The sequence below is a fragment of the Blennius ocellaris genome (assembly GCF_963422515.1).
Source record: "Blennius ocellaris genome assembly, contig: SCAFFOLD_50, whole genome shotgun sequence".
NCBI classification, from domain to species: Eukaryota; Metazoa; Chordata; class Actinopteri; order Blenniiformes; family Blenniidae; genus Blennius; species Blennius ocellaris.
Window position 1 is genome coordinate 29,631 of NW_027661850.1, and position 23,220 is coordinate 52,850.

The 23,220-nt window shown below is 51.5% G+C and overlaps 1 protein-coding gene across 1 annotated transcript; it reads left to right on the top strand.

The window, feature by feature from the left end:
- Positions 1–7,545: 7,545 nt before the first annotated feature.
- LOC308148744 (uncharacterized protein) lies at positions 7,546–15,577 on the top strand. The gene is made up of 3 exons (XM_080522249.1): positions 7,546–7,781; positions 7,993–8,036; positions 12,374–15,577. Exon 3 carries the CDS (start codon positions 12,389–12,391, stop codon positions 15,326–15,328), a length of 2,940 nt encoding a protein of 979 aa, XP_080378375.1. The 5' UTR covers positions 7,546–7,781; positions 7,993–8,036; positions 12,374–12,388; the 3' UTR covers positions 15,329–15,577.
- Positions 15,578–23,220: the final 7,643 nt, after the last annotated feature.

A 23,220-nucleotide genomic window follows, 5' to 3' on the forward strand; every position in this document is an offset into this window, starting at 1 on the left:
ATGTGAGAGGGAAGTTTGGATCATCAGGCAGAAGGTTGGTGGAACGTCTGAGAACCTCGTATCAACATAACGTATAACCTGGTCAATACAGGACAACGTATAGCCTGGTCAATACAGGACAACGTATAGCCTGGTCAATACAGGACAACGTATAGCCTGGTCAACACAGGACAACGTATAGCCTGGTCAATACAGGACAACGTATAACCTGGTCAATACAGGACAACGTATAACCTGGTCAACACAGGACAACGTATAGCCTGGTCAATACAGGACAACGTATAGCCTGGTCAATACAGGACAACGTATAACCTGGTCAACACAGGACAACGTATAGCCTGGTCAACACAGGACAACGTATAGCCTGGTCAATACAGGACAACGTATAGCCTGGTCAACACAGGACAACGTATAGCCTGGTCAATACAGGACAACGTATAGCCTGGTCAACACAGGACAACGTATAGCCTGGTCAATACAGGACAACGTATAACCTGGTCAACACAGGACAACGTATAACCTGGTCAATACAGGACAACGTATAGCCTGGTCAATACAGGACAACGTATAACCTGGTCAACACAGGACAACGTATAGCCTGGTCAACACAGGACAAACAGTGTGTGAGCCCTGAAACTCCTTAGCATGTAGCATGTAGCATCACAGTCCTCAAAGTCTCTATGATGAGACAAATACTGATTGAAACTATTTACAGCAGGGAACGAGGCTCTGACTCGTCAACGGTACAAGCTGATCTATAGATCATTGGTTCAACATAGTTCCCAGAAATAAACAAGGAGAACAAGGAAAGTGAATCGATCAGGACGGAGAAACTCTGTTAAAACATGTTGAGCCTGAATGTGAAAAAGGTTCCTGGGCGTGTAGAACATCATGGTATGTATGTCCATACCTTGCCTCCGTCAGCCCTCCACCATAAAGGCCACGATGGGAAACACTTGAGTGTAGAACCTGTTAAAATGAACACGATTCTGATTCATGTTCTATTTTGTTCTGAAAACAAATGAAATAGAAATTAGAATAAAAACTGTTCAGGCTCCCAAAAGGAGAAAATGGTGGACCAGAAAGACTCTGGACCAGAAAGACTGTGTCTCACATCTGGACACGTTTTCCTTTTAAAGACAAGACAAGATAAGATCAGATGAGATAAGACTCCTCCTGATGACCTCACCCCTGTTTAATGCCCCCCCCCCCCCTCCCCCCAAATGATCTCACCCTTCCTTAACGATCACCCCCTGCTTAGTTATCTCAGCCTCCTTCTATCCCCCCCCACCCCACCATCGACTAGTGACTGAACCATCGACTAGTGACTGAACCATCGACTAGTGACTGAACCCTCGACTAGTGACTGAACCCTCGACTAGTGACTGAACCCTCGACTAGTGACTGAACCATCGACTACTGACTGAACCATCGACTAGTGACTGAACCATCGACTAGTGACTGAACCCTCGACTAGTGACTGAACCCTCGACTAGTGACTGAACCATCGACTAGTGACTGAACCATCGACTAGTGACTGAACCCTCGACTAGTGACTGAACCCTCGACTAGTGACTGAACCATCGACTACTGACTGAACCATCGACTAGTGACTGAACCATCGACTAGTGACTGAACCCTCGACTAGTGACTGAACCCTCGACTAGTGACTGAGCCATCGACTAACTACTGAACCATCGACTAGTGACTGAACCATCGACTAGTGACTGAACCATCGACTAACTACTGAACCATCGACTAGTGACTGAACCATCGACTAGTGACTGAGCCATCGACTAACTACTGAACCATCGACTAGTGACTGAACCCTCGACTAGTGACTGAACCATCGACTAGTGACTGAACCCTCGACTAGTGACTGAACCATCGACTAGTGACTGAACCATCGACTAACTACTGAACCATCGACTAGTGACTGAACCATCGACTAGTGACTGAGCCATCGACTAACTACTGAACCATCGACTAGTGACTGAACCCTCGACTAGTGACTGAACCCTCGACTAGTGACTGAACCATCGACTAACTACTGAACCCTCGACTAGTGACTGAACCCTCGACTAGTGACTGAACCATCGACTAACTACTGAACCCTCGACTAGTGACTGAACCATCGACTAACTACTGAACCCTCGACTAGTGACTGAACCATCGACTAACTACTGAACCCTCGACTAGTGACTGAACCCTCGACTAGTGACTGAACCCTCGACTAGTGACTGAACCATCGACTAGTGACTGAACCATCGACTAACTACTGAACCATCGACTAGTGACTGAACCATCGACTAACTACTGAACCATCGACTAGTGACTGAACCATCGACTAGTGACTGAACCATCGACTAACTACTGAACCATCGACTAGTGACTGAACCATCGACTAGTGACTGAACCCTCGACTAGTGACTGAACCATCGACTAGTGACTGAACCATCGACTAACTACTGAACCATCGACTAGTGACTGAACCCTCGACTAGTGACTGAACCATCGACTAACTACTGAACCATCGACTAGTGACTGAACCATCGGCTAGTGACTGAACCCTCGACTAGTGACTGAACCATCGACTAGTGACTGAACCATCGACTAACTACTGAACCATCGACTAGTGACTGAACCATCGACTAGTCACTGAACCCTCGACTAACTACTGAACCATCGACTAGTGACTGAACCATCGACTAGTCACTGAACCCTCGACTAACTACTGAACCATCGACTAGTGGCTGAACCATCGACTAGTGACTGAACCATCGACTAACTACTGAACCCTCGACTAGTGACTGAACCCTCGACTACTGACTGAACCCTCGACTAGTGACTGAACCATCGACTAGTGACTGAACCATCGACTAGTGACTGAACCATCGACTAACTACTGAACCATCGACTAGTGACTGAACCCTCGACTACTGACTGAACCCTCGACTAGTGACTGAACCATCGACTAGTGACTGAACCCTCGACTAGTGACTGAACCATCGACTAACTACTGAACCCTCGACTAGTGACTGAACCCTCGACTAGTGACTGAACCATCGACTAGTGACTGAACCCTCGACTAGTGACTGAACCATCGACTAGTGACTGAACCCTCGACTAGTGACTGAACCCTCGACTAGTGACTGAACCATCGACTAACTACTGAACCATCGACTAGTGACTGAACCATCGACTAGTGACTGAACCCTCGACTAGTGACTGAACCATCGACTAGTGACTGAACCATCGACTAACTACTGAACCATCGACTAGTGACTGAACCATCGACTAACTACTGAACCATCGACTAGTGACTGAACCATCGACTAGTGACTGAACCCTCGACTAGTGACTGAACCATCGACTAGTGACTGAACCATCGACTAGTCACTGAACCCTCGACTAACTACTGAACCATCGACTAGTGACTGAACCATCGACTAGTGACTGAACCATCGACTAACTACTGAACCATCGACTAGTGACTGAACCATCGACTAGTGACTGAACCCTCGACTAGTGACTGAACCATCGACTAGTGACTGAACCATCGACTAGTCACTGAACCCTCGACTAACTACTGAACCATCGACTAGTGACTGAACCCTCGACTAGTGACTGAACCATCGACTAGTGACTGAACCATCGACTAACTACTGAACCATCGACTAGTGACTGAACCATCGACTAACTACTGAACCATCGACTAGTGACTGAACCCTCGACTAGTGACTGAACCATCGACTAGTGACTGAACCATCGACTAGTGACTGAACCCTCGACTAGTGACTGAACCATCGACTAGTGACTGAACCATCGACTAGTGACTGAACCATCGACTAACTACTGAACCATCGACTAGTGACTGAACCATCGACTAGTGACTGAACCCTCGACTAGTGACTGAACCATCGACTAGTGACTGAACCATCGACTAGTGACTGAACCATCGACTAACTACTGAACCATCGACTAGTGACTGAACCATCGACTAACTACTGAACCATCGACTAGTGACTGAACCCTCGACTAGTGACTGAACCATCGACTAGTGACTGAACCCTCGACTAGTGACTGAACCATCGACTAGTGACTGAACCATCGACTAGTGACTGAACCATCGACTAACTACTGAACCATCGACTAGTGACTGAACCATCGACTAGTGACTGAACCCTCGACTAGTGACTGAACCATCGACTAGTGACTGAACCATCGACTAACTACTGAACCATCGACTAGTGACTGAACCATCGACTAACTACTGAACCATCGACTAGTGACTGAACCATCGACTAGTGACTGAACCCTCGACTAGTGACTGAACCATCGACTAGTGACTGAACCATCGACTAGTCACTGAACCCTCGACTAACTACTGAACCATCGACTAGTGACTGAACCATCGACTAGTGACTGAACCATCGACTAACTACTGAACCATCAACTAGTGACTGAACCATCGACTAGTGACTGAACCCTCGACTAGTGACTGAACCATCGACTAGTGACTGAACCATCGACTAGTGACTGAACCCTCGACTAGTGACTGAACCATCGACTAGTCACTGAACCCTCGACTAACTACTGAACCATCAACTAGTGACTGAACCATCGACTAGTGACTGAACCCTCGACTAGTGACTGAACCATCGACTAGTCACTGAACCCTCGACTAACTACTGAACCATCGACTAGTGACTGAACCATCGACTAGTGACTGAACCCTCGACTAGTGACTGAACCATCGACTAGTGACTGAACCATCGACTAACTACTGAACCATCGACTAGTGACTGAACCCTCGACTAGTGACTGAACCATCGACTAACTACTGAACCATCGACTAGTGACTGAACCATCGGCTAGTGACTGAACCCTCGACTAGTGACTGAACCATCGACTAGTGACTGAACCATCGACTAACTACTGAACCATCGACTAGTGACTGAACCATCGACTAGTCACTGAACCCTCGACTAACTACTGAACCATCGACTAGTGACTGAACCATCGACTAGTCACTGAACCCTCGACTAACTACTGAACCATCGACTAGTGACTGAACCATCGACTAGTGACTGAACCATCGACTAACTACTGAACCATCGACTAGTGACTGAACCCTCGACTACTGACTGAACCCTCGACTAGTGACTGAACCATCGACTAGTGACTGAACCATCGACTAGTGACTGAACCATCGACTAACTACTGAACCATCGACTAGTGACTGAACCATCGACTACTGACTGAACCCTCGACTAGTGACTGAACCATCGACTAGTGACTGAACCCTCGACTAGTGACTGAACCATCGACTAACTACTGAACCCTCGACTAGTGACTGAACCCTCGACTAGTGACTGAACCCTCGACTAGTGACTGAACCATCGACTAGTGACTGAACCCTCGACTAGTGACTGAACCCTCGACTAGTGACTGAACCATCGACTAGTGACTGAACCCTCGACTAGTGACTGAACCATCGACTAACTACTGAACCCTCGACTAGTGACTGAACCCTCGACTAGTGACTGAACCATCGACTAGTGACTGAACCCTCGACTAGTGACTGAACCATCGACTAGTGACTGAACCCTCGACTAGTGACTGAACCATCGACTAGTGACTGAACCCTCGACTAGTGACTGAACCATCGACTAGTGACTGAACCATCGACTAGTGACTGAACCCTCGACTAGTGACTGAACCATCGACTAACTACTGAACCATCGACTAGTGACTGAACCCTCGACTAGTGACTGAACCATCGACTAGTGACTGAACCATCGACTAGTCACTGAACCCTCGACTAACTACTGAACCATCGACTAGTGACTGAACCATCGACTAGTGACTGAACCATCGACTAACTACTGAACCATCGACTAGTGACTGAACCATCGACTAGTGACTGAACCCTCGACTAGTGACTGAACCATCGACTAGTGACTGAACCATCGACTAGTGACTGAACCATCGACTAGTCACTGAACCCTCGACTAACTACTGAACCATCGACTAGTGACTGAACCATCGACTAGTGACTGAACCCTCGACTAGTGACTGAACCATCGACTAGTGACTGAACCATCGACTAACTACTGAACCATCGACTAGTGACTGAACCCTCGACTAGTGACTGAACCATCGACTAACTACTGAACCATCGACTAGTGACTGAACCATCGGCTAGTGACTGAACCCTCGACTAGTGACTGAACCATCGACTAGTGACTGAACCATCGACTAACTACTGAACCATCGACTAGTGACTGAACCATCGACTAGTCACTGAACCCTCGACTAACTACTGAACCATCGACTAGTGACTGAACCATCGACTAGTCACTGAACCCTCGACTAACTACTGAACCATCGACTAGTGACTGAACCATCGACTAGTGACTGAACCATCGACTAACTACTGAACCATCGACTAGTGACTGAACCCTCGACTACTGACTGAACCCTCGACTAGTGACTGAACCATCGACTAGTGACTGAACCATCGACTAGTGACTGAACCATCGACTAACTACTGAACCATCGACTAGTGACTGAACCCTCGACTACTGACTGAACCCTCGACTAGTGACTGAACCATCGACTAGTGACTGAACCCTCGACTAGTGACTGAACCATCGACTAACTACTGAACCCTCGACTAGTGACTGAACCCTCGACTAGTGACTGAACCATCGACTAGTGACTGAACCCTCGACTAGTGACTGAACCATCGACTAGTGACTGAACCCTCGACTAGTGACTGAACCCTCGACTAGTGACTGAACCATCGACTAGTGACTGAACCCTCGACTAGTGACTGAACCATCGACTAACTACTGAACCCTCGACTAGTGACTGAACCCTCGACTAGTGACTGAACCATCGACTAGTGACTGAACCCTCGACTAGTGACTGAACCATCGACTAGTGACTGAACCCTCGACTAGTGACTGAACCATCGACTAGTGACTGAACCCTCGACTAGTGACTGAACCATCGACTAGTGACTGAACCCTCGACTAGTGACTGAACCATCGACTAGTGACTGAACCATCGACTAGTGACTGAACCCTCGACTAGTGACTGAACCATCGACTAACTACTGAACCATCGACTAGTGACTGAACCCTCGACTAGTGACTGAACCCTCGACTAGTGACTGAACCATCGATTAGTGACTGAACCCTCGACTAGTGACTGAACCATCGACTAGTGACTGAACCCTCGACTAACTACTGAACCATCGACTAGTGACTGAACCCTCGACTAGTGACTGAACCATCGACTAGTGACTGAACCCTCGACTAACTACTGAACCATCGACTAGTGACTGAACCCTCGACTAACTCCTGGAGTGTAGACTAGCGTACGTCTCACCTCGATCAGTGAACTATTGACCAGACTAGACGTTCCGTCCTCACTGTGGACAGAGACTCTTGGAGAAAGTGTGTTGGACTATGGAGGCCCTGTCGGTTGCCCTCTCCACCCCTTGGGGGCCCCAGAGCCCCTTTTAGAGCGGTGAGGCGGTGAAACCGAAGGCTGCGGCGTCCCGCCCGGCCGCGCTGCGCCGTCACCGCCACGTCGCTGTCACTGAGCTGCCGGCGGGGCTCAGGGTTATTTTGGGACTGCCATGGCGCCCGGTCCTTCCATTTGCAGGAAGGGGGGCTGAGCGGAGCCGGACCTGAAGCTGGCGCTCTGACACTCCGGGCTGGGAGCCGCAGGACGCAGCCGGCCCGCCGTCCACAGCTGCAGCGCCGCAGGTAAACACCTCACATTGGCCGGGTGGAGCAGGGGGGGGAGGGGGGGGGGGGGGGGGGGACAGCTGCTGTCTGGTGGGAGAACCACCAACGTCGGGACGGGGGCTCAGGGTGTCTCTGTCCCTGGGTGGACCTTAAAGCCCCGGCAGGCTAAGAGTTAGCCGTTAGCCGTTAGCCTCAGCTCGTCCTCACTCAGCCTTCTGCCCTCCTGCAGGTGAAGCGGCTCCAGACTCTCCTCGACGCCTCCACACTCACCTGGTAAGCCTCTCCTTCAGGTTTTTTACAGTTTCTGTGCCGCGACTGGAAGTACAAATACTTTTTGGGACTAATTTCTTCACTTGCGGAGGCGATTGTGGAGCAACGCCGGGTTTTATTACGCTGCTATTATTACTCTTTCCTCTTTTGAACTCGCAACCTGAAGGCCCTCGAATACCAAAACTAGCAGGCCCTTAAAAGGAGGAGCGAGATCTGGTGTGTCAGGTTCAGTGTGTGTGTGTGTGTGTGTGTGTGTGTGTGTGTGTGTGTGTGTGTGTGTGTGTGTGTGTGTGTGTGTGTGTGTGTGTGTGTGTGTGTGTGTGTGTGTGTGTGTGTGTGTGTGTGTCCTACACTTCACTGACATGACGATCTGAGGGAATCAAACACTCGTTTCTACTCTCATGAGGTCAGAAATCCTGAAAACATAAACGTTTCCCGTTCTGGTTATAATCTAGAATAATAATTATAAATCACAGCATGGCATTAGCATTAGCCTTAGCCTTAGCCTTAGCATTAGCATTAGCATTAGCATTAGCATTAGCATCAGCATTGGCAGCATCGTCTCGATGCATCCAGGCAGTGATTCCTGGCCGAGGAGACGAAGCTCCTGTTGACAGAGTTTCCCTCCAGAGAGTCGTTCAGGACCAGACGGACTCGTCAGACGAAGGTCACGACGCCGTCGAACTTCTTTCATTCATTCATTCATTTATAAACAAAGACTGAACGATAGAAGATGTTTTAGAAGACGTGATGCTTCCAGATATACTAAACTGAAAAGTACCACCCAGATACTTTCAACTGCATCAAGGTCCATCATTCAGGTCGTTCTCTGACATCAAAGAGACTTCAGATCGTTCTCTAACGTCACAGTGACTCAGATCGTTCTCTAACATCACAGTGACTCAGATCGTTCTCTGACATCACAGTGACTCAGATCGTTCTCTGACATCACAGTGACTCAGATCGTTCTCTAACATCACAGTCACTCAGATCGTTCTCTAACATCACAGTGACTCAGATCGTTCTCTAACATCACAGTCACTCAGATCGTTCTCTAACATCACAGTGACTCAGATCGTTCTCTGACATCACAGTGACTCAGATCGTTCTCTAACATCACAGTGACTCAGATCGTTCTCTGGCATCACAGTGACTTCAGATCGTTCTCTAACATCACAGTGACTCAGATCGTTCCTAACATCACAGTGACTCAGATCGTTCTCTGACATCACAGTGACTCAGATCGTTCTCTAACATCACAGTGACTCAGATCGTTCTCTGACATCACAGTGACTTCAGATCGTTCTCTAACATCACAGTGACTCAGATCGTTCCTAACATCACAGTGACTCAGATCGTTCCTAACATCACAGTGACTTCAGATCGTTCTCTGACATCACAGTGACTCAGATCGTTCTCTAACATCACAGTGACTCAGATCGTTCTCTAACATCGCAGTGACTCAGATTGTTCTCTGACATCACAGTGACTCAGATCGTTCTCTGACATCACAGTGACTCAGATCGTTCTCTAACATCACAGTGACTCAGATCGTTCTCTGACATCACAGTGACTTCAGATCGTTCTCTAACATCACAGTGACTCAGATCGTTCCTAACATCACAGTGACTCAGATCGTTCCTAACATCACAGTGACTTCAGATCGTTCTCTGACATCACAGTGACTCAGATCGTTCTCTAACATCACAGTGACTCAGATCGTTCTCTAACATCACAGTGACTCAGATTGTTCTCTGACATCACAGTGACTCAGATCGTTCTCTGACATCACAGTGACTTCAGATCGTTCCTAACATCACAGTGACTTCAGATCGTTCTCTGACATCACAGTGACTCAGATCGTTCTCTAACATCACAGTGACTCAGATCGTTCTCTGACATCACAGTGACTCAGATTGTTCTCTGACATCACAGTGACTCAGATCGTTCTCTGACATCACAGTGACTCAGATCGTTCTCTGACATCACAGTGACTCAGATCGTTCTCTAACATCACAGTGACTCAGATCGTTCTCTGACATCACAGTGACTTCAGATCGTTCTCTAACATCACAGTGACTCAGATCGTTCCTAACATCACAGTGACTCAGATCGTTCCTAACATCACAGTGACTTCAGATCGTTCTCTGACATCACAGTGACTCAGATCGTTCTCTAACATCACAGTGACTCAGATCGTTCTCTAACATCACAGTGACTCAGATTGTTCTCTGACATCACAGTGACTCAGATCGTTCTCTAACATCACAGTGACTCAGATCGTTCTCTGACATCACAGTGACTCAGATTGTTCTCTGACATCACAGTGACTCAGATCGTCCCTAACATCACAGTGACTCAGATCGTTCTCTAACATCACAGTGACTCAGATCGTTCCTAACATCACAGTGACTCAGATCGTTCTCTGACATCACAGTGACTCAGATCGTTCTCTAACATCACAGTGACTCAGATCGTTCCTAACATCACAGTGACTCAGATCGTTCTCTGACATCACAGTGACTCAGATCGTTCTCTGACATCACAGTGACTCAGATCGTTCTCTGACATCACAGTGACTCAGATCGTTCTCTAACATCACAGTGACTCAGATCGTTCCTAACATCACAGTGACTCAGATCGTTCTCTGACATCACAGTGACTCAGATCGTTCTCTGACATCACAGTGACTCAGATCGTTCTCTGACATCACAGTGACTCAGATCGTTCTCTAACGTCACAGTGACTCAGATCGTTCTCTAACATCACAGTGACTCAGATCGTTCTCTAACATCACAGTGACTCAGATCGTTCTCTAACATCACAGTGACTCAGATCGTTCTCTAACATCAAAGAGACTTAAGATCATTCTCTAACATCACAGTGACTCACATCGTTCTCTGACATCACAGTGACTTCAGATCGTTCTCTGACATCACAGTGACTCAGATCGTTCTCTGACATCAAAGAGACTTCAGATCATTCTCTAACATCACAGTGACTCACATCGTTCTCTGACATCACAGTGACTTCAGATCGTTCTCTAACATCACAGTGACTCAGATCGTTCCTAACATCACAGTGACTCAGATCGTTCCTAACATCACAGTGACTTCAGATCGTTCTCTGACATCACAGTGACTCAGATCGTTCTCTGACATCACAGTGACTTCAGATCGTTCTCTAACATCACAGTGACTCAGATCGTTCCTAACATCACAGTGACTCAGATCGTTCCTAACATCACAGTGACTTCAGATCGTTCTCTGACATCACAGTGACTCAGATCGTTCTCTAACATCACAGTGACTCAGATCGTTCTCTAACATCACAGTGACTCAGATTGTTCTCTGACATCACAGTGACTCAGATCGTTCTCTGACATCACAGTGACTCAGATTGTTCTCTGACATCACAGTGACTCAGATCGTTCCTAACATCACAGTGACTCAGATTGTTCTCTAACATCACAGTGACTCAGATCGTTCCTAACATCACAGTGACTCAGATCGTTCTCTGACATCACAGTGACTCAGATCGTTCTCTGACATCACAGTGACTCAGATCATTCTCTAACATCACAGTGACTCAGATCGTTCTCTAACATCACAGTGACTCAGATTGTTCTCTGACATCACAGTGACTCAGATCGTTCTCTGACATCACAGTGACTCAGATTGTTCTCTGACATCACAGTGACTCAGATCGTTCCTAACATCACAGTGACTCAGATTGTTCTCTAACATCACAGTGACTCAGATCGTTCTCTAACATCACAGTGACTCAGATCGTTCTCTGACATCACAGTGACTCAGATCGTTCCTAACATCACAGTGACTCAGATCGTTCTCTGACATCACAGTGACTCAGATCGTTCTCTGACATCACAGTGACTCAGATCGTTCTCTAACATCACAGTGACTCAGATTGTTCTCTAACATTACAGTGACTCAGATCGTTCTCTAACATCACAGTGACTCAGATCGTTCTCTAACATCACAGTGACTCAGATCGTTCTCTAACATCACAGTGACTCAGATCGTTCTCTAACATCACAGTGACTCAGATCGTTCTCTAACATCACAGTGACTCAGATCGTTCTCTGACATCACAGTGACTCAGATCGTTCCTAACATCACAGTGACTCAGATCGTTCTCTAACATCACAGTGACTCAGATCGTTCTCTGACATCACAGTGACTCAGATCGTTCTCTGACATCACAGACGGAATGTGGTCGTTGTTTCTCCACCACCGTTTGGTGACGGAGGCTGTATTACAATGTTGATGGACCCATCCGGTTGCTGAGTTCTGTTAATATCGGCTGTTTGTTCTTCGCAGGGCGCCGAAGCCGTCATGGCGGTGGCGTACGGCAGCGCCGCCCCCCCGGGCCTGCTGCAACCACCCTACGCCCCACCCCTGCTGCCCAAGCCTGGGAAAGACAACGCTCGGCTGAAAAAGCTCCTGAAACGGACGGCGAAGAAGAAGTCTTGCGTTCAGACGTCCCAGTCCGCCGCGCCGTTCCGCTCCAGCCTGTCGCCGGTGAACGAAGCCAGCCCGGACCTGGAGCGCAGCGACTACTCCACCCCCCCCAAGACCCCGGAGACGCCGTTCACTCTGCACGGCGTCGCGCCGGCGCCACGCTTCACCGTCAGAGCGCTCTACCAACACGTGGCGTCGCCCTACCCGCAGCGGGCGGCTTACGGCAGACCGGCGAGTCCCTCGTACTCCCACATGCAAGGCGTCTCCACATCTTCCTCTCAGTCGCTGTCGGTTCCCTCGTCTGCAGCTTGTAGCACACTTTTTGAGTTTCCCGCTGGACGAAGCGCGCAGCCAAAGCCTCAGAGTCCCGGTCCAGCTCTGTATTCGGCGCTGATTCGGCCCCTCACCGTCTTGGCCCCCGTCATCAAATCTAAAAGCCCACGTCCAACCTTTAAAGCCACCGAGCCCTCGAGGTCGCCCAAGCCAATGTTTGAGGTTCCTCAAATGCGGATGTACACGGCGAGCACCTCATTTTACGAGACGTCCAGAACCCCGCCGGTGTATGACATGGTTGCTTTAACTGCCATTGGCAGCATGGTGCCCAAACAAGACGAAGGTGGAAGAGGAACAACACCGACACCTCAACCTTTGTCATCCGTCACTGATTCTCAGAGAAAAGCTCCCACTCCAGACGCTACGACCGGAACGTCACCAAAGGTTGAAATCACGGCTCCTCCACTGGAAGCCTCGGTGTCAGAGGTCCGGAGAGCGACGCCGACACCCGACGCCAAAACGGCAACGCCGACATCAGAAGGCACCAGAGCAACTCCCACTGCCGACAGCAGAAACACAACTGCAGCATCGGACGTCCAGACCGTGGTGCCGTTGTCTGTGATCACAGTTAAAACACCAACGTATGAGTTTGAAACATCAAGGATTACAGCGGGACGACCTCGAACCCCCGCTCGAGCCGCAACGCCAGCCTTCGAGGTCTCCAGACCGAACCCCCTCCTGTTTGCAGTGACGCCCACCCCAGTAGAGCCAGAGAGACCGACCACGTCCCAAACCCTTCCTGCTGCAAACAGTTTGTCCGTTTCCCAAAGTGTGAAGATCACCGACGGAGCGCTGCCAAACGGAGACGTTCACTCAGACATGACTCCTGCAGCCAAACCGGCGCCACAAAGCCTCGTAGAACCAAAGCCAGAGTCTGACCTGACAAGAGAACTGACCAGAGCAGATCCGGTCAGTTCCGGGAGGCCAAAGACTCCAACATACGAAGCGAGTCGACTTCTGAGCACATCGCCTGGCTACAAACGACCAAAGACCCCAACGTACGGCATGACTCGTTCTGGAGTTTCCCCTGCAGCCTTTCAAAGACCCAAGACACCGACACACGTGACTCAAAAGTCAAGCTACCGGGGGTTGACACCAGCTGAGTACGCCGCCTACGGCGGAATAAAGACCTTCTCTCCAGCGTTTGGCATCGGCAGCATGACGACGTCGACTCAAGACGAGGTGAAACCGTCAGCAGAGTCTAAGACGCCTGGTCCAAGACCATCTGGGACAGGCCAGTCTGCAGAGGAGGGGTCTCAGACCAAAGATGTGGGTCAGCCCCAGCAGGTAGAAGGGACGGTAGCTCCAATCCCAACTATTGTTGTTTCACATGCCTCGGAATCTTCTGGTAAAATTGTAACCAAACAAACAACGTCTCATCAGGTTGAGACAAACTCGGCTGAAGAAACTCCGACAGCACAGAGTCACACCACGGCGCCTGAAGAACCCAAACCTAAAGCCCCTGAAACTAAACGTCCTTCGTCTAAAGATCCATTGAAGGTCGTAAAGAAACTTCTCGGCAAAGTCCAAACTACTGAACAACCTCAAGATGAAAGGAAATCAGAAGTCTTAAAGCAAAAAGAACCTGCAGCTGCCGTGACGACGAGAGACTGGCCAGCAGACCCTCAGGCGCCTGCTGAGACCAGGACTGCTGAGACCAGGACTGCTGAGACCAGGACTGCTGAGACCAGGACTGCTGAGACCAGGACTACTCAGACCAGGACTGCTGAGACCAGGACTGCTGAGACCAGGCCTGCTGAGACCAGGACTGCTGAGACCAGGACTGCTGAGACCAGGACTACTCAGACCAGGACTGCTGAGACCAGGACTACTCAGACCAGGACTGCTGAGACCAGGACTGCTGACAAAGGACGAGAGCAGAAAGCATCAGTCACGCCCCCCTCAGATAAAGAGCCGGGTGAGGACGCCCCCCCAGCGGAGCTCCTTATGAAAGTGTTACAGAAGCCGAAGGGAATCCAAGCTAAAGCCAGCGGTTGGTCGCGCCTGAAGAAACACATGGTGGTGGAGCAAGAAGAGCCCAAGTTCCCCGAGATGGCGCCCGGGGGTCCGGCCGGCGAGCGGCCAGAGCGTGAGGAGAAGCGGCCGGACGAGGCGGCCGGCGCCCAGGACGACCGGCGGGCCAGCGGCTCACCCAAGGCCACCAAGATGTGGGACGCCGTCCTCTTCCAGATGTTCTCGTCCAAGGAGAACATCATGCACCAGATCGAGTTGAGCAAAAGCGAGACGGAGCCGAGCGAAGAGGCGGCGGCCGGCGAGGGCAAGGACATCCCGTCGTTCGCCTACCGGCTGCCGGTGCTGCTGTTCAGTCCCAAGTTTGATGCCAAGAAGCTGAGAGAGGCGGCGTCCCGGCCCGTCACCAAGATCTCTACCGTGTTTGAAATGGGCCTGATCGGGCGGAAAGGTAAAGAAGAGGAACCAAAAGACTTTAATAGAACGGCGAGGGGCTTCAGGAACGTGTAGACCACAGAAGGAGGTTAGGAATTGTCTTCTATGTACGGGTGAGGAGGAACGCTGTCGTCTGAAGGAACCTGGCTCTGAACTTTATACTTTATACAAAAGCTTTGTGAGACTGGTTGTCCACGGCGACGCTCCAGGCCTGTGATTGGCTGGACAGGCAGCACATTTGTCCTCGAGTCACTCGTTGCATCAGAATAAAGTGTTTTTGTCATTTAAAGTGTTTTCATTTGTTCATTTTGTTCACGACATGCTAACGTGGCTTCATAGCCTCACACACAAAGCTTCACCTTTGATGACGTCACATGAAAGCTTTCAATCCACCTTTTCAACTCATCATGCTATCGTTTAGCCAACGAGACAGAAATACTCGTGAAAAAGTGACGAGTCTTTGAAGGAAGAAAGAATCGTGAATGACTGAACTGTGAACTTCTTCTTCAAACGGTTTCTTCTATTTCGTTCTTGTGGTTCGTTCAGGTTTGTTCTTCTCTCAAGAACCCTCATTGAGGTTGCTCATACATCCTGAAGTCTTGTTCAGGTTTGTTCTTCTCTCAAGAACCCTCATTGAGGTTGCTCATACATCCTGAAGTCTTGTTCAGGTTCGTTTATACGTTAAGTCTCACTAACATTTGTTCATAGAACTTCAAAGTTTGTCACGACGTCGTTAAGCCTCATTAAAACGCGTTCAGACTTTGTTGAGCCTCGTTACTCAGCAAATATCACAAGTTGGTGAAGGTCTTACTTCAGGACCGCCGTCGCCACTTGAGTCTCTCAGGAACTGAACCGTGGAACCAACCAGGGCTGGTCCTTGATCCCCGCTGCTCTCCTGGTCTGCGGGTCTCGTCTCGTACTTCCCCTGGCCAGTGACCACAATGAGGAAGGGACCAGCAGGGACCAGCAGGGACCAGCAGGGACCAGCAGGGTCCAGCAGGGACCAGCAGGATCCGGCAAGGTCCAGCAGGGACCAGCAGGGACCAGCAGGGTCCAGCAGGGACCAGCAGGGACCAGCAGGGTCCAGCAGGGACCAGCAGGATCCGGCAAGGTCCAGCAGGGACCAGCAGGGACCAGCAGGGACCAGCAGGGTTCACAGCAGGAGTCACAACCTCAGTTCACAGAAACGACAACAACAATGTGCTTCTCATGTCGGTCCACCAGGTGGTGCTGTTGGTGGTTTCTGTAATAAAGAGTGTGTGTGTGTGTGTGTGTGTGTGTGTGTGTGTGTGTGTGTGTGTGTGTGTGTGTGTGTGTGTGTGTGTGTGTGTGTGTGTGTGTGTGTGTGTGTGTGTGTGTGTGTGTGTGTGTGTGTGTGTGTGTGTGCAAGACGGGGTCCCAGCAGAGGGCGGCAGGGCACCACTGTGTGATCCAGGGGTGAGGGGGGGTGTCGAGGTGTGTGTGTGGGGGGGGGGGGTTATGAAGTGTGAGTCACCCCCCAGGGAGAACCAGACCCCCCCAGGCGAGAGCCGCCCCCTGAAGAAAGGAGAGGAAGTAACGATACCAACAGACGATATCAGACTGTAGAACTGATGATTCTGGAATAAACGTGATTGATGGTTCCTTTGATCTCTTCTGGTCTGGTTCTACCTGCGTACGTCTACATGTTCCTACACACACATATCCAAACCCACACATACACACCCCAGTGTAGTATTGTTGTTCATTTCTTTGTTATTGTTGTCCTATGGCTCCACTAACAGACGTTATTTGATCTCACGTTTCAAGCTTTGAGAAAAGGCGACCAGTTTTCTTTGAAGTCAGTCACTTTTAGTCGCAGTGAAAAATATGAATCAATATGAATTAATCATCTCCAGATTCTTTCTCTGACGTGACGAGCTGATTGTTGCAGGTCAGTTTTCTCACGGCGAGAAGTCCTGAGGTGACATGAGGTCACCAGTTAGCGCCCCCTGCTGGGCGACAGAGGAACCTGCAGTCCATCATGGAGGAACTCATCCAGACGCCTGGAGGGACTGTCCGTCCTACTTATACCGCGTTGGGTACGTATGTCTTTTGTAAAGTTCTCTCCAGTGACGTGTGTCCTGTGGAGGACTTTAAATGGGACTGTCCTCTGGGGACTGTCCTCTGGGGACGAGCCAGCCCTCAGAGCTCGCTGTCCCTCAGGAAGAACTGCATCAGACGAAGTCTTCGCTGCTTCTTCCAGATCGTTCGGTTTGAAAACTTCCACCACCTGGTTTAAAAACCCTTGAAGCAGTTCTGGGAGTTCAGGATCGGTGAAGTACTTGTGGAGACTCCGTCTCTGGTCCACCAGCAGAGGTTGGACACTCGTCTCAATGTCTTCGGAGCAGATGGTCTCATCGATCCAGTCCTGATCAGCTGCTCTTCATCTTCATCTTGGAACCAAACTTCACCTTCTGTGTTCCTCCAGCAGGAAGACCACGCCCCCTACTGGCCGCCGTCTCCCTCCAGTGGAACACGAGGAACCGTCAGACCGCCGCCGGCCTCAAGGGGGCGCTAGATAGTCAGTGGCTCCATGAGGTCCACGTGTCCCCAGCAGCTGCTCTGCAGTGTTTCCAAAGTAAAGCGTCGCCAGCAAATGCTTTACTTTCCATTCAGTGCAGTTTTGTGAGTGTTTCCGTTGTGGTTCCGCCTGAGGACCCCTGCTGGTGGACCGGGGAACCGCAGGCCAGACGGGCGGGATCCAGGACTACCTGCAGCCTGCATTGTTTGTTTATTGCAATAAAGTTTTGAATCTCCGTGGCGAGTTTCCTTTCCTGCAGGTTCTGAGCCTGTCAGCGCGGCGGCGTGGCGAGGGTGAGGTCACGCCGCGCTAATAGAACCCAGGCATCTCCTTGGCATTCCCCCGGCGGCCCAGGAGATAAAGTTAGTCTGAGGAAACCCAAGAGGCGGCGACGCCTTGAGGCGCGATGCACAAGTCCAAGGACCATACAAGGACCGTACAAGGACCGTAGGGTCCGTGCTCCCCAGCAGGGCGGGGCCACGACACACACATTCTGTATTACGCAAAATTAATGTTCAGCACAGGAAGTAAAGACCATCAAAGCTGTTAGAGTCTTTTTCCAATGTGACTCAACGAGACGCCAACCGACCAGCAACACCAGTGAGGAGGGGAGGCTCCTGGTGAGGCTCCTGGTGAGGCTCCTGGTGAGGCTCCTGGCTGGTGAGGCTCCTGGCTGGTGAGGCTCCTGGTGAGGCTCCTGGTGAGGCTCCTGGTGAGGCTCCTGGTGAGGCTCTTGGTGAGGCTCCTGGTGAGGCTCCTGGTGAGGCTCTTGGTGAGGCTCCCGGTTGGTGAGGCTCCCGGTTGGCGAGGCTCCCGGTTGGTGAGGCTCCTGGTTGGTGAGGCTCCTGGTGAGGCTCCTGGGGAGGCTCCTGGTGAGGCTCCTGGCTGGTGAGGCTCCTGGTGAGGCTCCTGGCTGGTGAGGCTCCTGGTTGGTGAGGCTCCTGGCTGGTGAGGCTCCCGGCTGGTGAGGCTCCTGGTGAGGCTCCTGGCTGGTGAGGCTCCTGGTTGGTGAGGCTCCTGGCTGGCGAGGCTCCTGGTGAGGCTCCTGGTGAGGCTCCTGGTGAGGCTTCTGGTGAGGCTCCTGGTGAGGCTCCTGGTGAGCCTCCTGGTGAGCCTCCTGGTGAGGCTTCTGGTGAGGCTTCTGGCTGGTGAGGCTCCTGGTGAGGCTCCTGGCTGGTGAGGCTCCTGGTGAGGCTCCTGGTGAGGCTCCTGGCTGGTGAGGCTCCTGGTGAGGCTCCTGGTGAGGCTCCTGGTGAGGCTCCTGGTGAGGCTCCTGGTGAGGCTCTTGGTGAGGCTCCTGGTGAGGCTCCTGGTGAGGCTCTTGGTGAGGCTCCCGGTTGGTGAGGCTCCCGGTTGGCGAGGCTCCCGGTTGGTGAGGCTCCTGGTTGGTGAGGCTCCTGGTGAGGCTCCTGGGGAGGCTCCTGGTGAGGCTCCTGGCTGGTGAGGCTCCTGGTGAGGCTCCTGGCTGGTGAGGCTCCTGGTTGGTGAGGCTCCTGGCTGGTGAGGCTCCCGGCTGGTGAGGCTCCTGGTGAGGCTCCTGGCTGGTGAGGCTCCTGGTTGGTGAGGCTCCTGGCTGGCGAGGCTCCTGGTGAGGCTCCTGGTGAGGCTTCTGGTGAGGCTCCTGGTGAGGCTCCTGGTGAGCCTCCTGGTGAGCCTCCTGGTGAGGCTTCTGGTGAGGCTTCTGGCTGGTGAGGCTCCTGGTGAGGCTCCTGGCTGGTGAGGCTCCTGGTGAGGCTCCTGGTGAGGCTCCTGGCTGGTGAGGCTCCTGGTGAGGCTCCTGGTGAGGCTCCTGGTGAGGCTCCTGGCTGGTGAGGCTCCTGGTGCGGCTCCTGGTGAGGCTCCTGGTGAGGCTCCTGGCTGGTGAGGCTCCTGGTGAGGCTCCTGGTGAGGCTCCTGGTGAGGCTCCCGGTTGGCGAGGCTCCCGGTTGGTGAGGCTCCTGGTGAGGCTCCGGGGGAGGCTCCTGGTGAGGCTCCTGGCTGGTGAGGCTCCTGGTGAGGCTCCTGGTTGGTGAGGCTCCTGGCTGGTGAGGCTCCTGGCTGGTGAGGCTCCTGGTGAGGCTCCTGGCTGGTGAGGCTCCTGGTTGGTGAGGCTCCTGGCTGGCGAGGCTCCTGGTGAGGCTCCTGGTGAGGCTCCTGGTGAGGCTTCTGGTGAGGCTCCTGGTGAGGCTCCTGGTGAGGCTCCTGGTGAGCCTCCTGGTGAGCCTCCTGGTGAGGCTTCTGGTGAGGCTTCTGGCTGGTGAGGCTCCTGGTGAGGCTCCTGGCTGGTGAGGCTCCTGGTGAGGCTCCTGGTGAGGCTCCTGGCTGGTGAGGCTCCTGGTGAGGCTCCTGGTGAGGCTCCTGGTGAGGCTTCTGGTGAGGCTTCTGGTGAGGCTTCTGGCTGGTGAGGCTCCTGGTGAGGCTCCTGGTGAGGCTCCTGGTGAGCCTCCTGGTGAGGCTTCTGGTGAGGCTTCTGGCTGGTGAGGCTCCTGGTGAGGCTCCTGGCTGGTGAGGCTCCTGGTGAGGCTCCTGGTGAGGCTCCTGGCTGGTGAGGCTCCCGGTTGGTGAGGCTCCTGGTTGGTGAGGCTCCTGGCTGGTGAGGCTCCTGGCTGGTGAGGCTCCCGGCTGGTGAGGCTCCTGGTTGGTGAGGCTCCTGGCTGGTGAGGCTCCTGGCTGGTGAGGCTCCCGGCTGGTGAGGCTCCTGGTTGGTGAGGCTCCTGGTTGGTGAGGCTCCTGGCTGGTGAGGCTCCTGGCTGGTGAGGCTCCTGGTTGGTGAGGCTCCCGGCTGGTGAGGCTCCTGGTTGGTGAGGCTCCTGGTTGGTGAGGCTCCTGGCTGGTGAGGCTCCTGGTTGGTGAGGCTCCTGGTTGGTGAGGCTCCTGGTTGGTGAGGCTCCCGGCTGGTGAGGCTCCTGGTTGGTGAGGCTCCTGGTTGGTGAGGCTCCTGGTTGGTGAGGCTCCCGGCTGGTGAGGCTCCTGGTTGGTGAGGCTCCCGGCTGGTGAGGCTCCCGGCTGGTGAGGCTCCCGGTTGGTGAGGCTCCCGGTTGGTGAGGCTCCTGGCTGGTGAGGCTCCTGGTTGGTGAGGCTCCTGGTTGGTGAGGCTCCTGGTTGGTGAGGCTCCCGGCTGGTGAGGCTCCTGGTTGGTGAGGCTCCTGGTTGGTGAGGCTCCTGGTTGGTGAGGCTCCTGGTTGGTGAGGCTCCCGGCTGGTGAGGCTCCTGGTTGGTGAGGCTCCCGGCTGGTGAGGCTCCCGGCTGGTGAGGCTCCTGGTTGGTTTGGCTCCTGGCTGGTGAGGCTCCTGGTTGGCGAGGCTCCTGGTTGGTGAGGCTCCTGGTTGGTGAGGCTCCTGGTTGGTGAGGCTCCGCCTCCTCTGGACTCAGATTTCCATTGTAAGAAGATAAAAGATTCTTCATCCAACAGCATCAACTGGTAAAACTTCACACCATCAACTTCCAGTCACACTGACAACAACATAAACACAAACAACAACATAAACACAAACAACAACATAAACACAAACAACAACATAAACACAAACAACAACATAAACACAAACAACAACATAAACACAAACACAGGAACATGTTGGTCCTACAAACAAAGGTTCTTTCTAGAGATGATAAAACGCCTCCTTGTGTCCAAGATGTTCATATTTACTGTTAAACTTATTAAAGTAGAGATTTTATTCTGACCTTCAGTAAAGATTTCTCTTATTTTGTCTAAGTTTGTGTGACGGCTGGGAGGCGGAGCCTGGAGCTGGAACCCAACAGCAGAGGCTGGGAGGCGGAGCCTGGAGCTGGAACCCAACAGCAGAGCTCCGAACGGAGAATTGGGGCAAATGTCAGTTTTATTGTGCAGACAGGACACAGGGAGCTGGAACCGGGACGGATCCGGGGACTCACAGGCTTCTTGGACAGGAACCAGGGACTCTCGGGCATCTTGAGATCGTTGAAACGGACCCGGGGACTCTGGGGCGTCTAGGACAGGAACGGGGATTCTCCCCCCCCGGGGAGGACAACACAGACTCATGTGCGACAGCAGTCAACAGGAGACTCACATCACGGACTGGAGACAAACCCTCCTCACTGCAGGGCTTCAGAGTCGGACCAATCAATTGCTTGATTTCCTGCAGGAGCGTCAATCAGGGCGGTCCGGAGCTGGAGGAGGTGTGGATCCTCAGTTTGTCTCTCAAAACGATGAACAATTTGAGAAATGAGAAATGATTTCAGGCCCAAAGTTTAGTTTTCACATACTTGAATTGTTTTCTACCTTATTTACAAAGAAAAAACAAAAAGACTCCGTCTCAGTGGACATCATAGACTACTAAGAGACAGGAAGGAATATTGGGACGCACCCCACACATACAATCCTTCCGTGCGCCTATTAATGAAGTCCCCCCAGAAACAACTATGGTTCCGCCTCACACACACTGTCTTTAGCAGAAGGAACCAAACTGTTAGTGTGTAGCATGAATCATGCTCTCATGTTTCATTGTAGTTTTATCAAAACACTTTGATCTTTTTCTCTGAACAAACTTCATCAGTTCCAGCAGCAAAGTAGAAATTCTGCTTATTTGATGGTTTCGATATAACTTTTCAATAACATGTAGAAAACATAGAGGTCACAAAACTGAACCTCGCCGTTATTTAGATCATCTTTATTTGCTCTTTATGTGTGACTTTACAGTTTGTTGTGAATTTGAGGCTCATTAGTGAATCTATATTAACACAGTAACCGTCCGTGTCTTCATCCTTTCATCCTGCTGCTCTGACGGCGCTGGTCTTTCTTCATCAACCACTTCGACCTGTGAACCTCGACGGGCCGGCGGCGCCTTGGTGACGGAGTGAATCCATGGAGGAAGACTTTGATGTGACGGCGTGAATCCATGGAGGAAGACTTTGATGTGATGGCGTGAATCCATGGAGGAAGACTTTGATGTGACGGCGTGAATCCATGGAGGAAGACTTTGATGTGACGGCGTGAATCCATGGAGGAAGACTTTGATGTGACGGCGTGAATCCATGGAGGAAGACTTTGATGTGACGGCGTGAATCCACGGAGGAAGACTTTGATGTGACGGCGTGAATCCATGGAGGAAGACTTTGATGTGATGGCGTGAATCCATGGAGGAAGACTTTGATGTGACGGCGTGAATCCATGGAGGAAGACTTTGATGTGATGGCGTGAATCCATGGAGGAAGACTTTGATGTGACGGCGTGAATCCATGGAGGAAGACTTTGATGTGACGGAGTGAATCCATGGAGGAAGACTTTGATGTTCATCAGAACAAAACGCAAGAAAAAGACACTCAAGTTGTTTCTTCCACATTTTGACTTTATTATATTTCAACATGGTTGTTTGTGTGTGACTGGATGAAAACCTGTGGATTTAAAGACTTGGTGTGTGAACCAGCACCCCCCCCCACCCCCCCACAAAAAAACACAGTGCAAAAA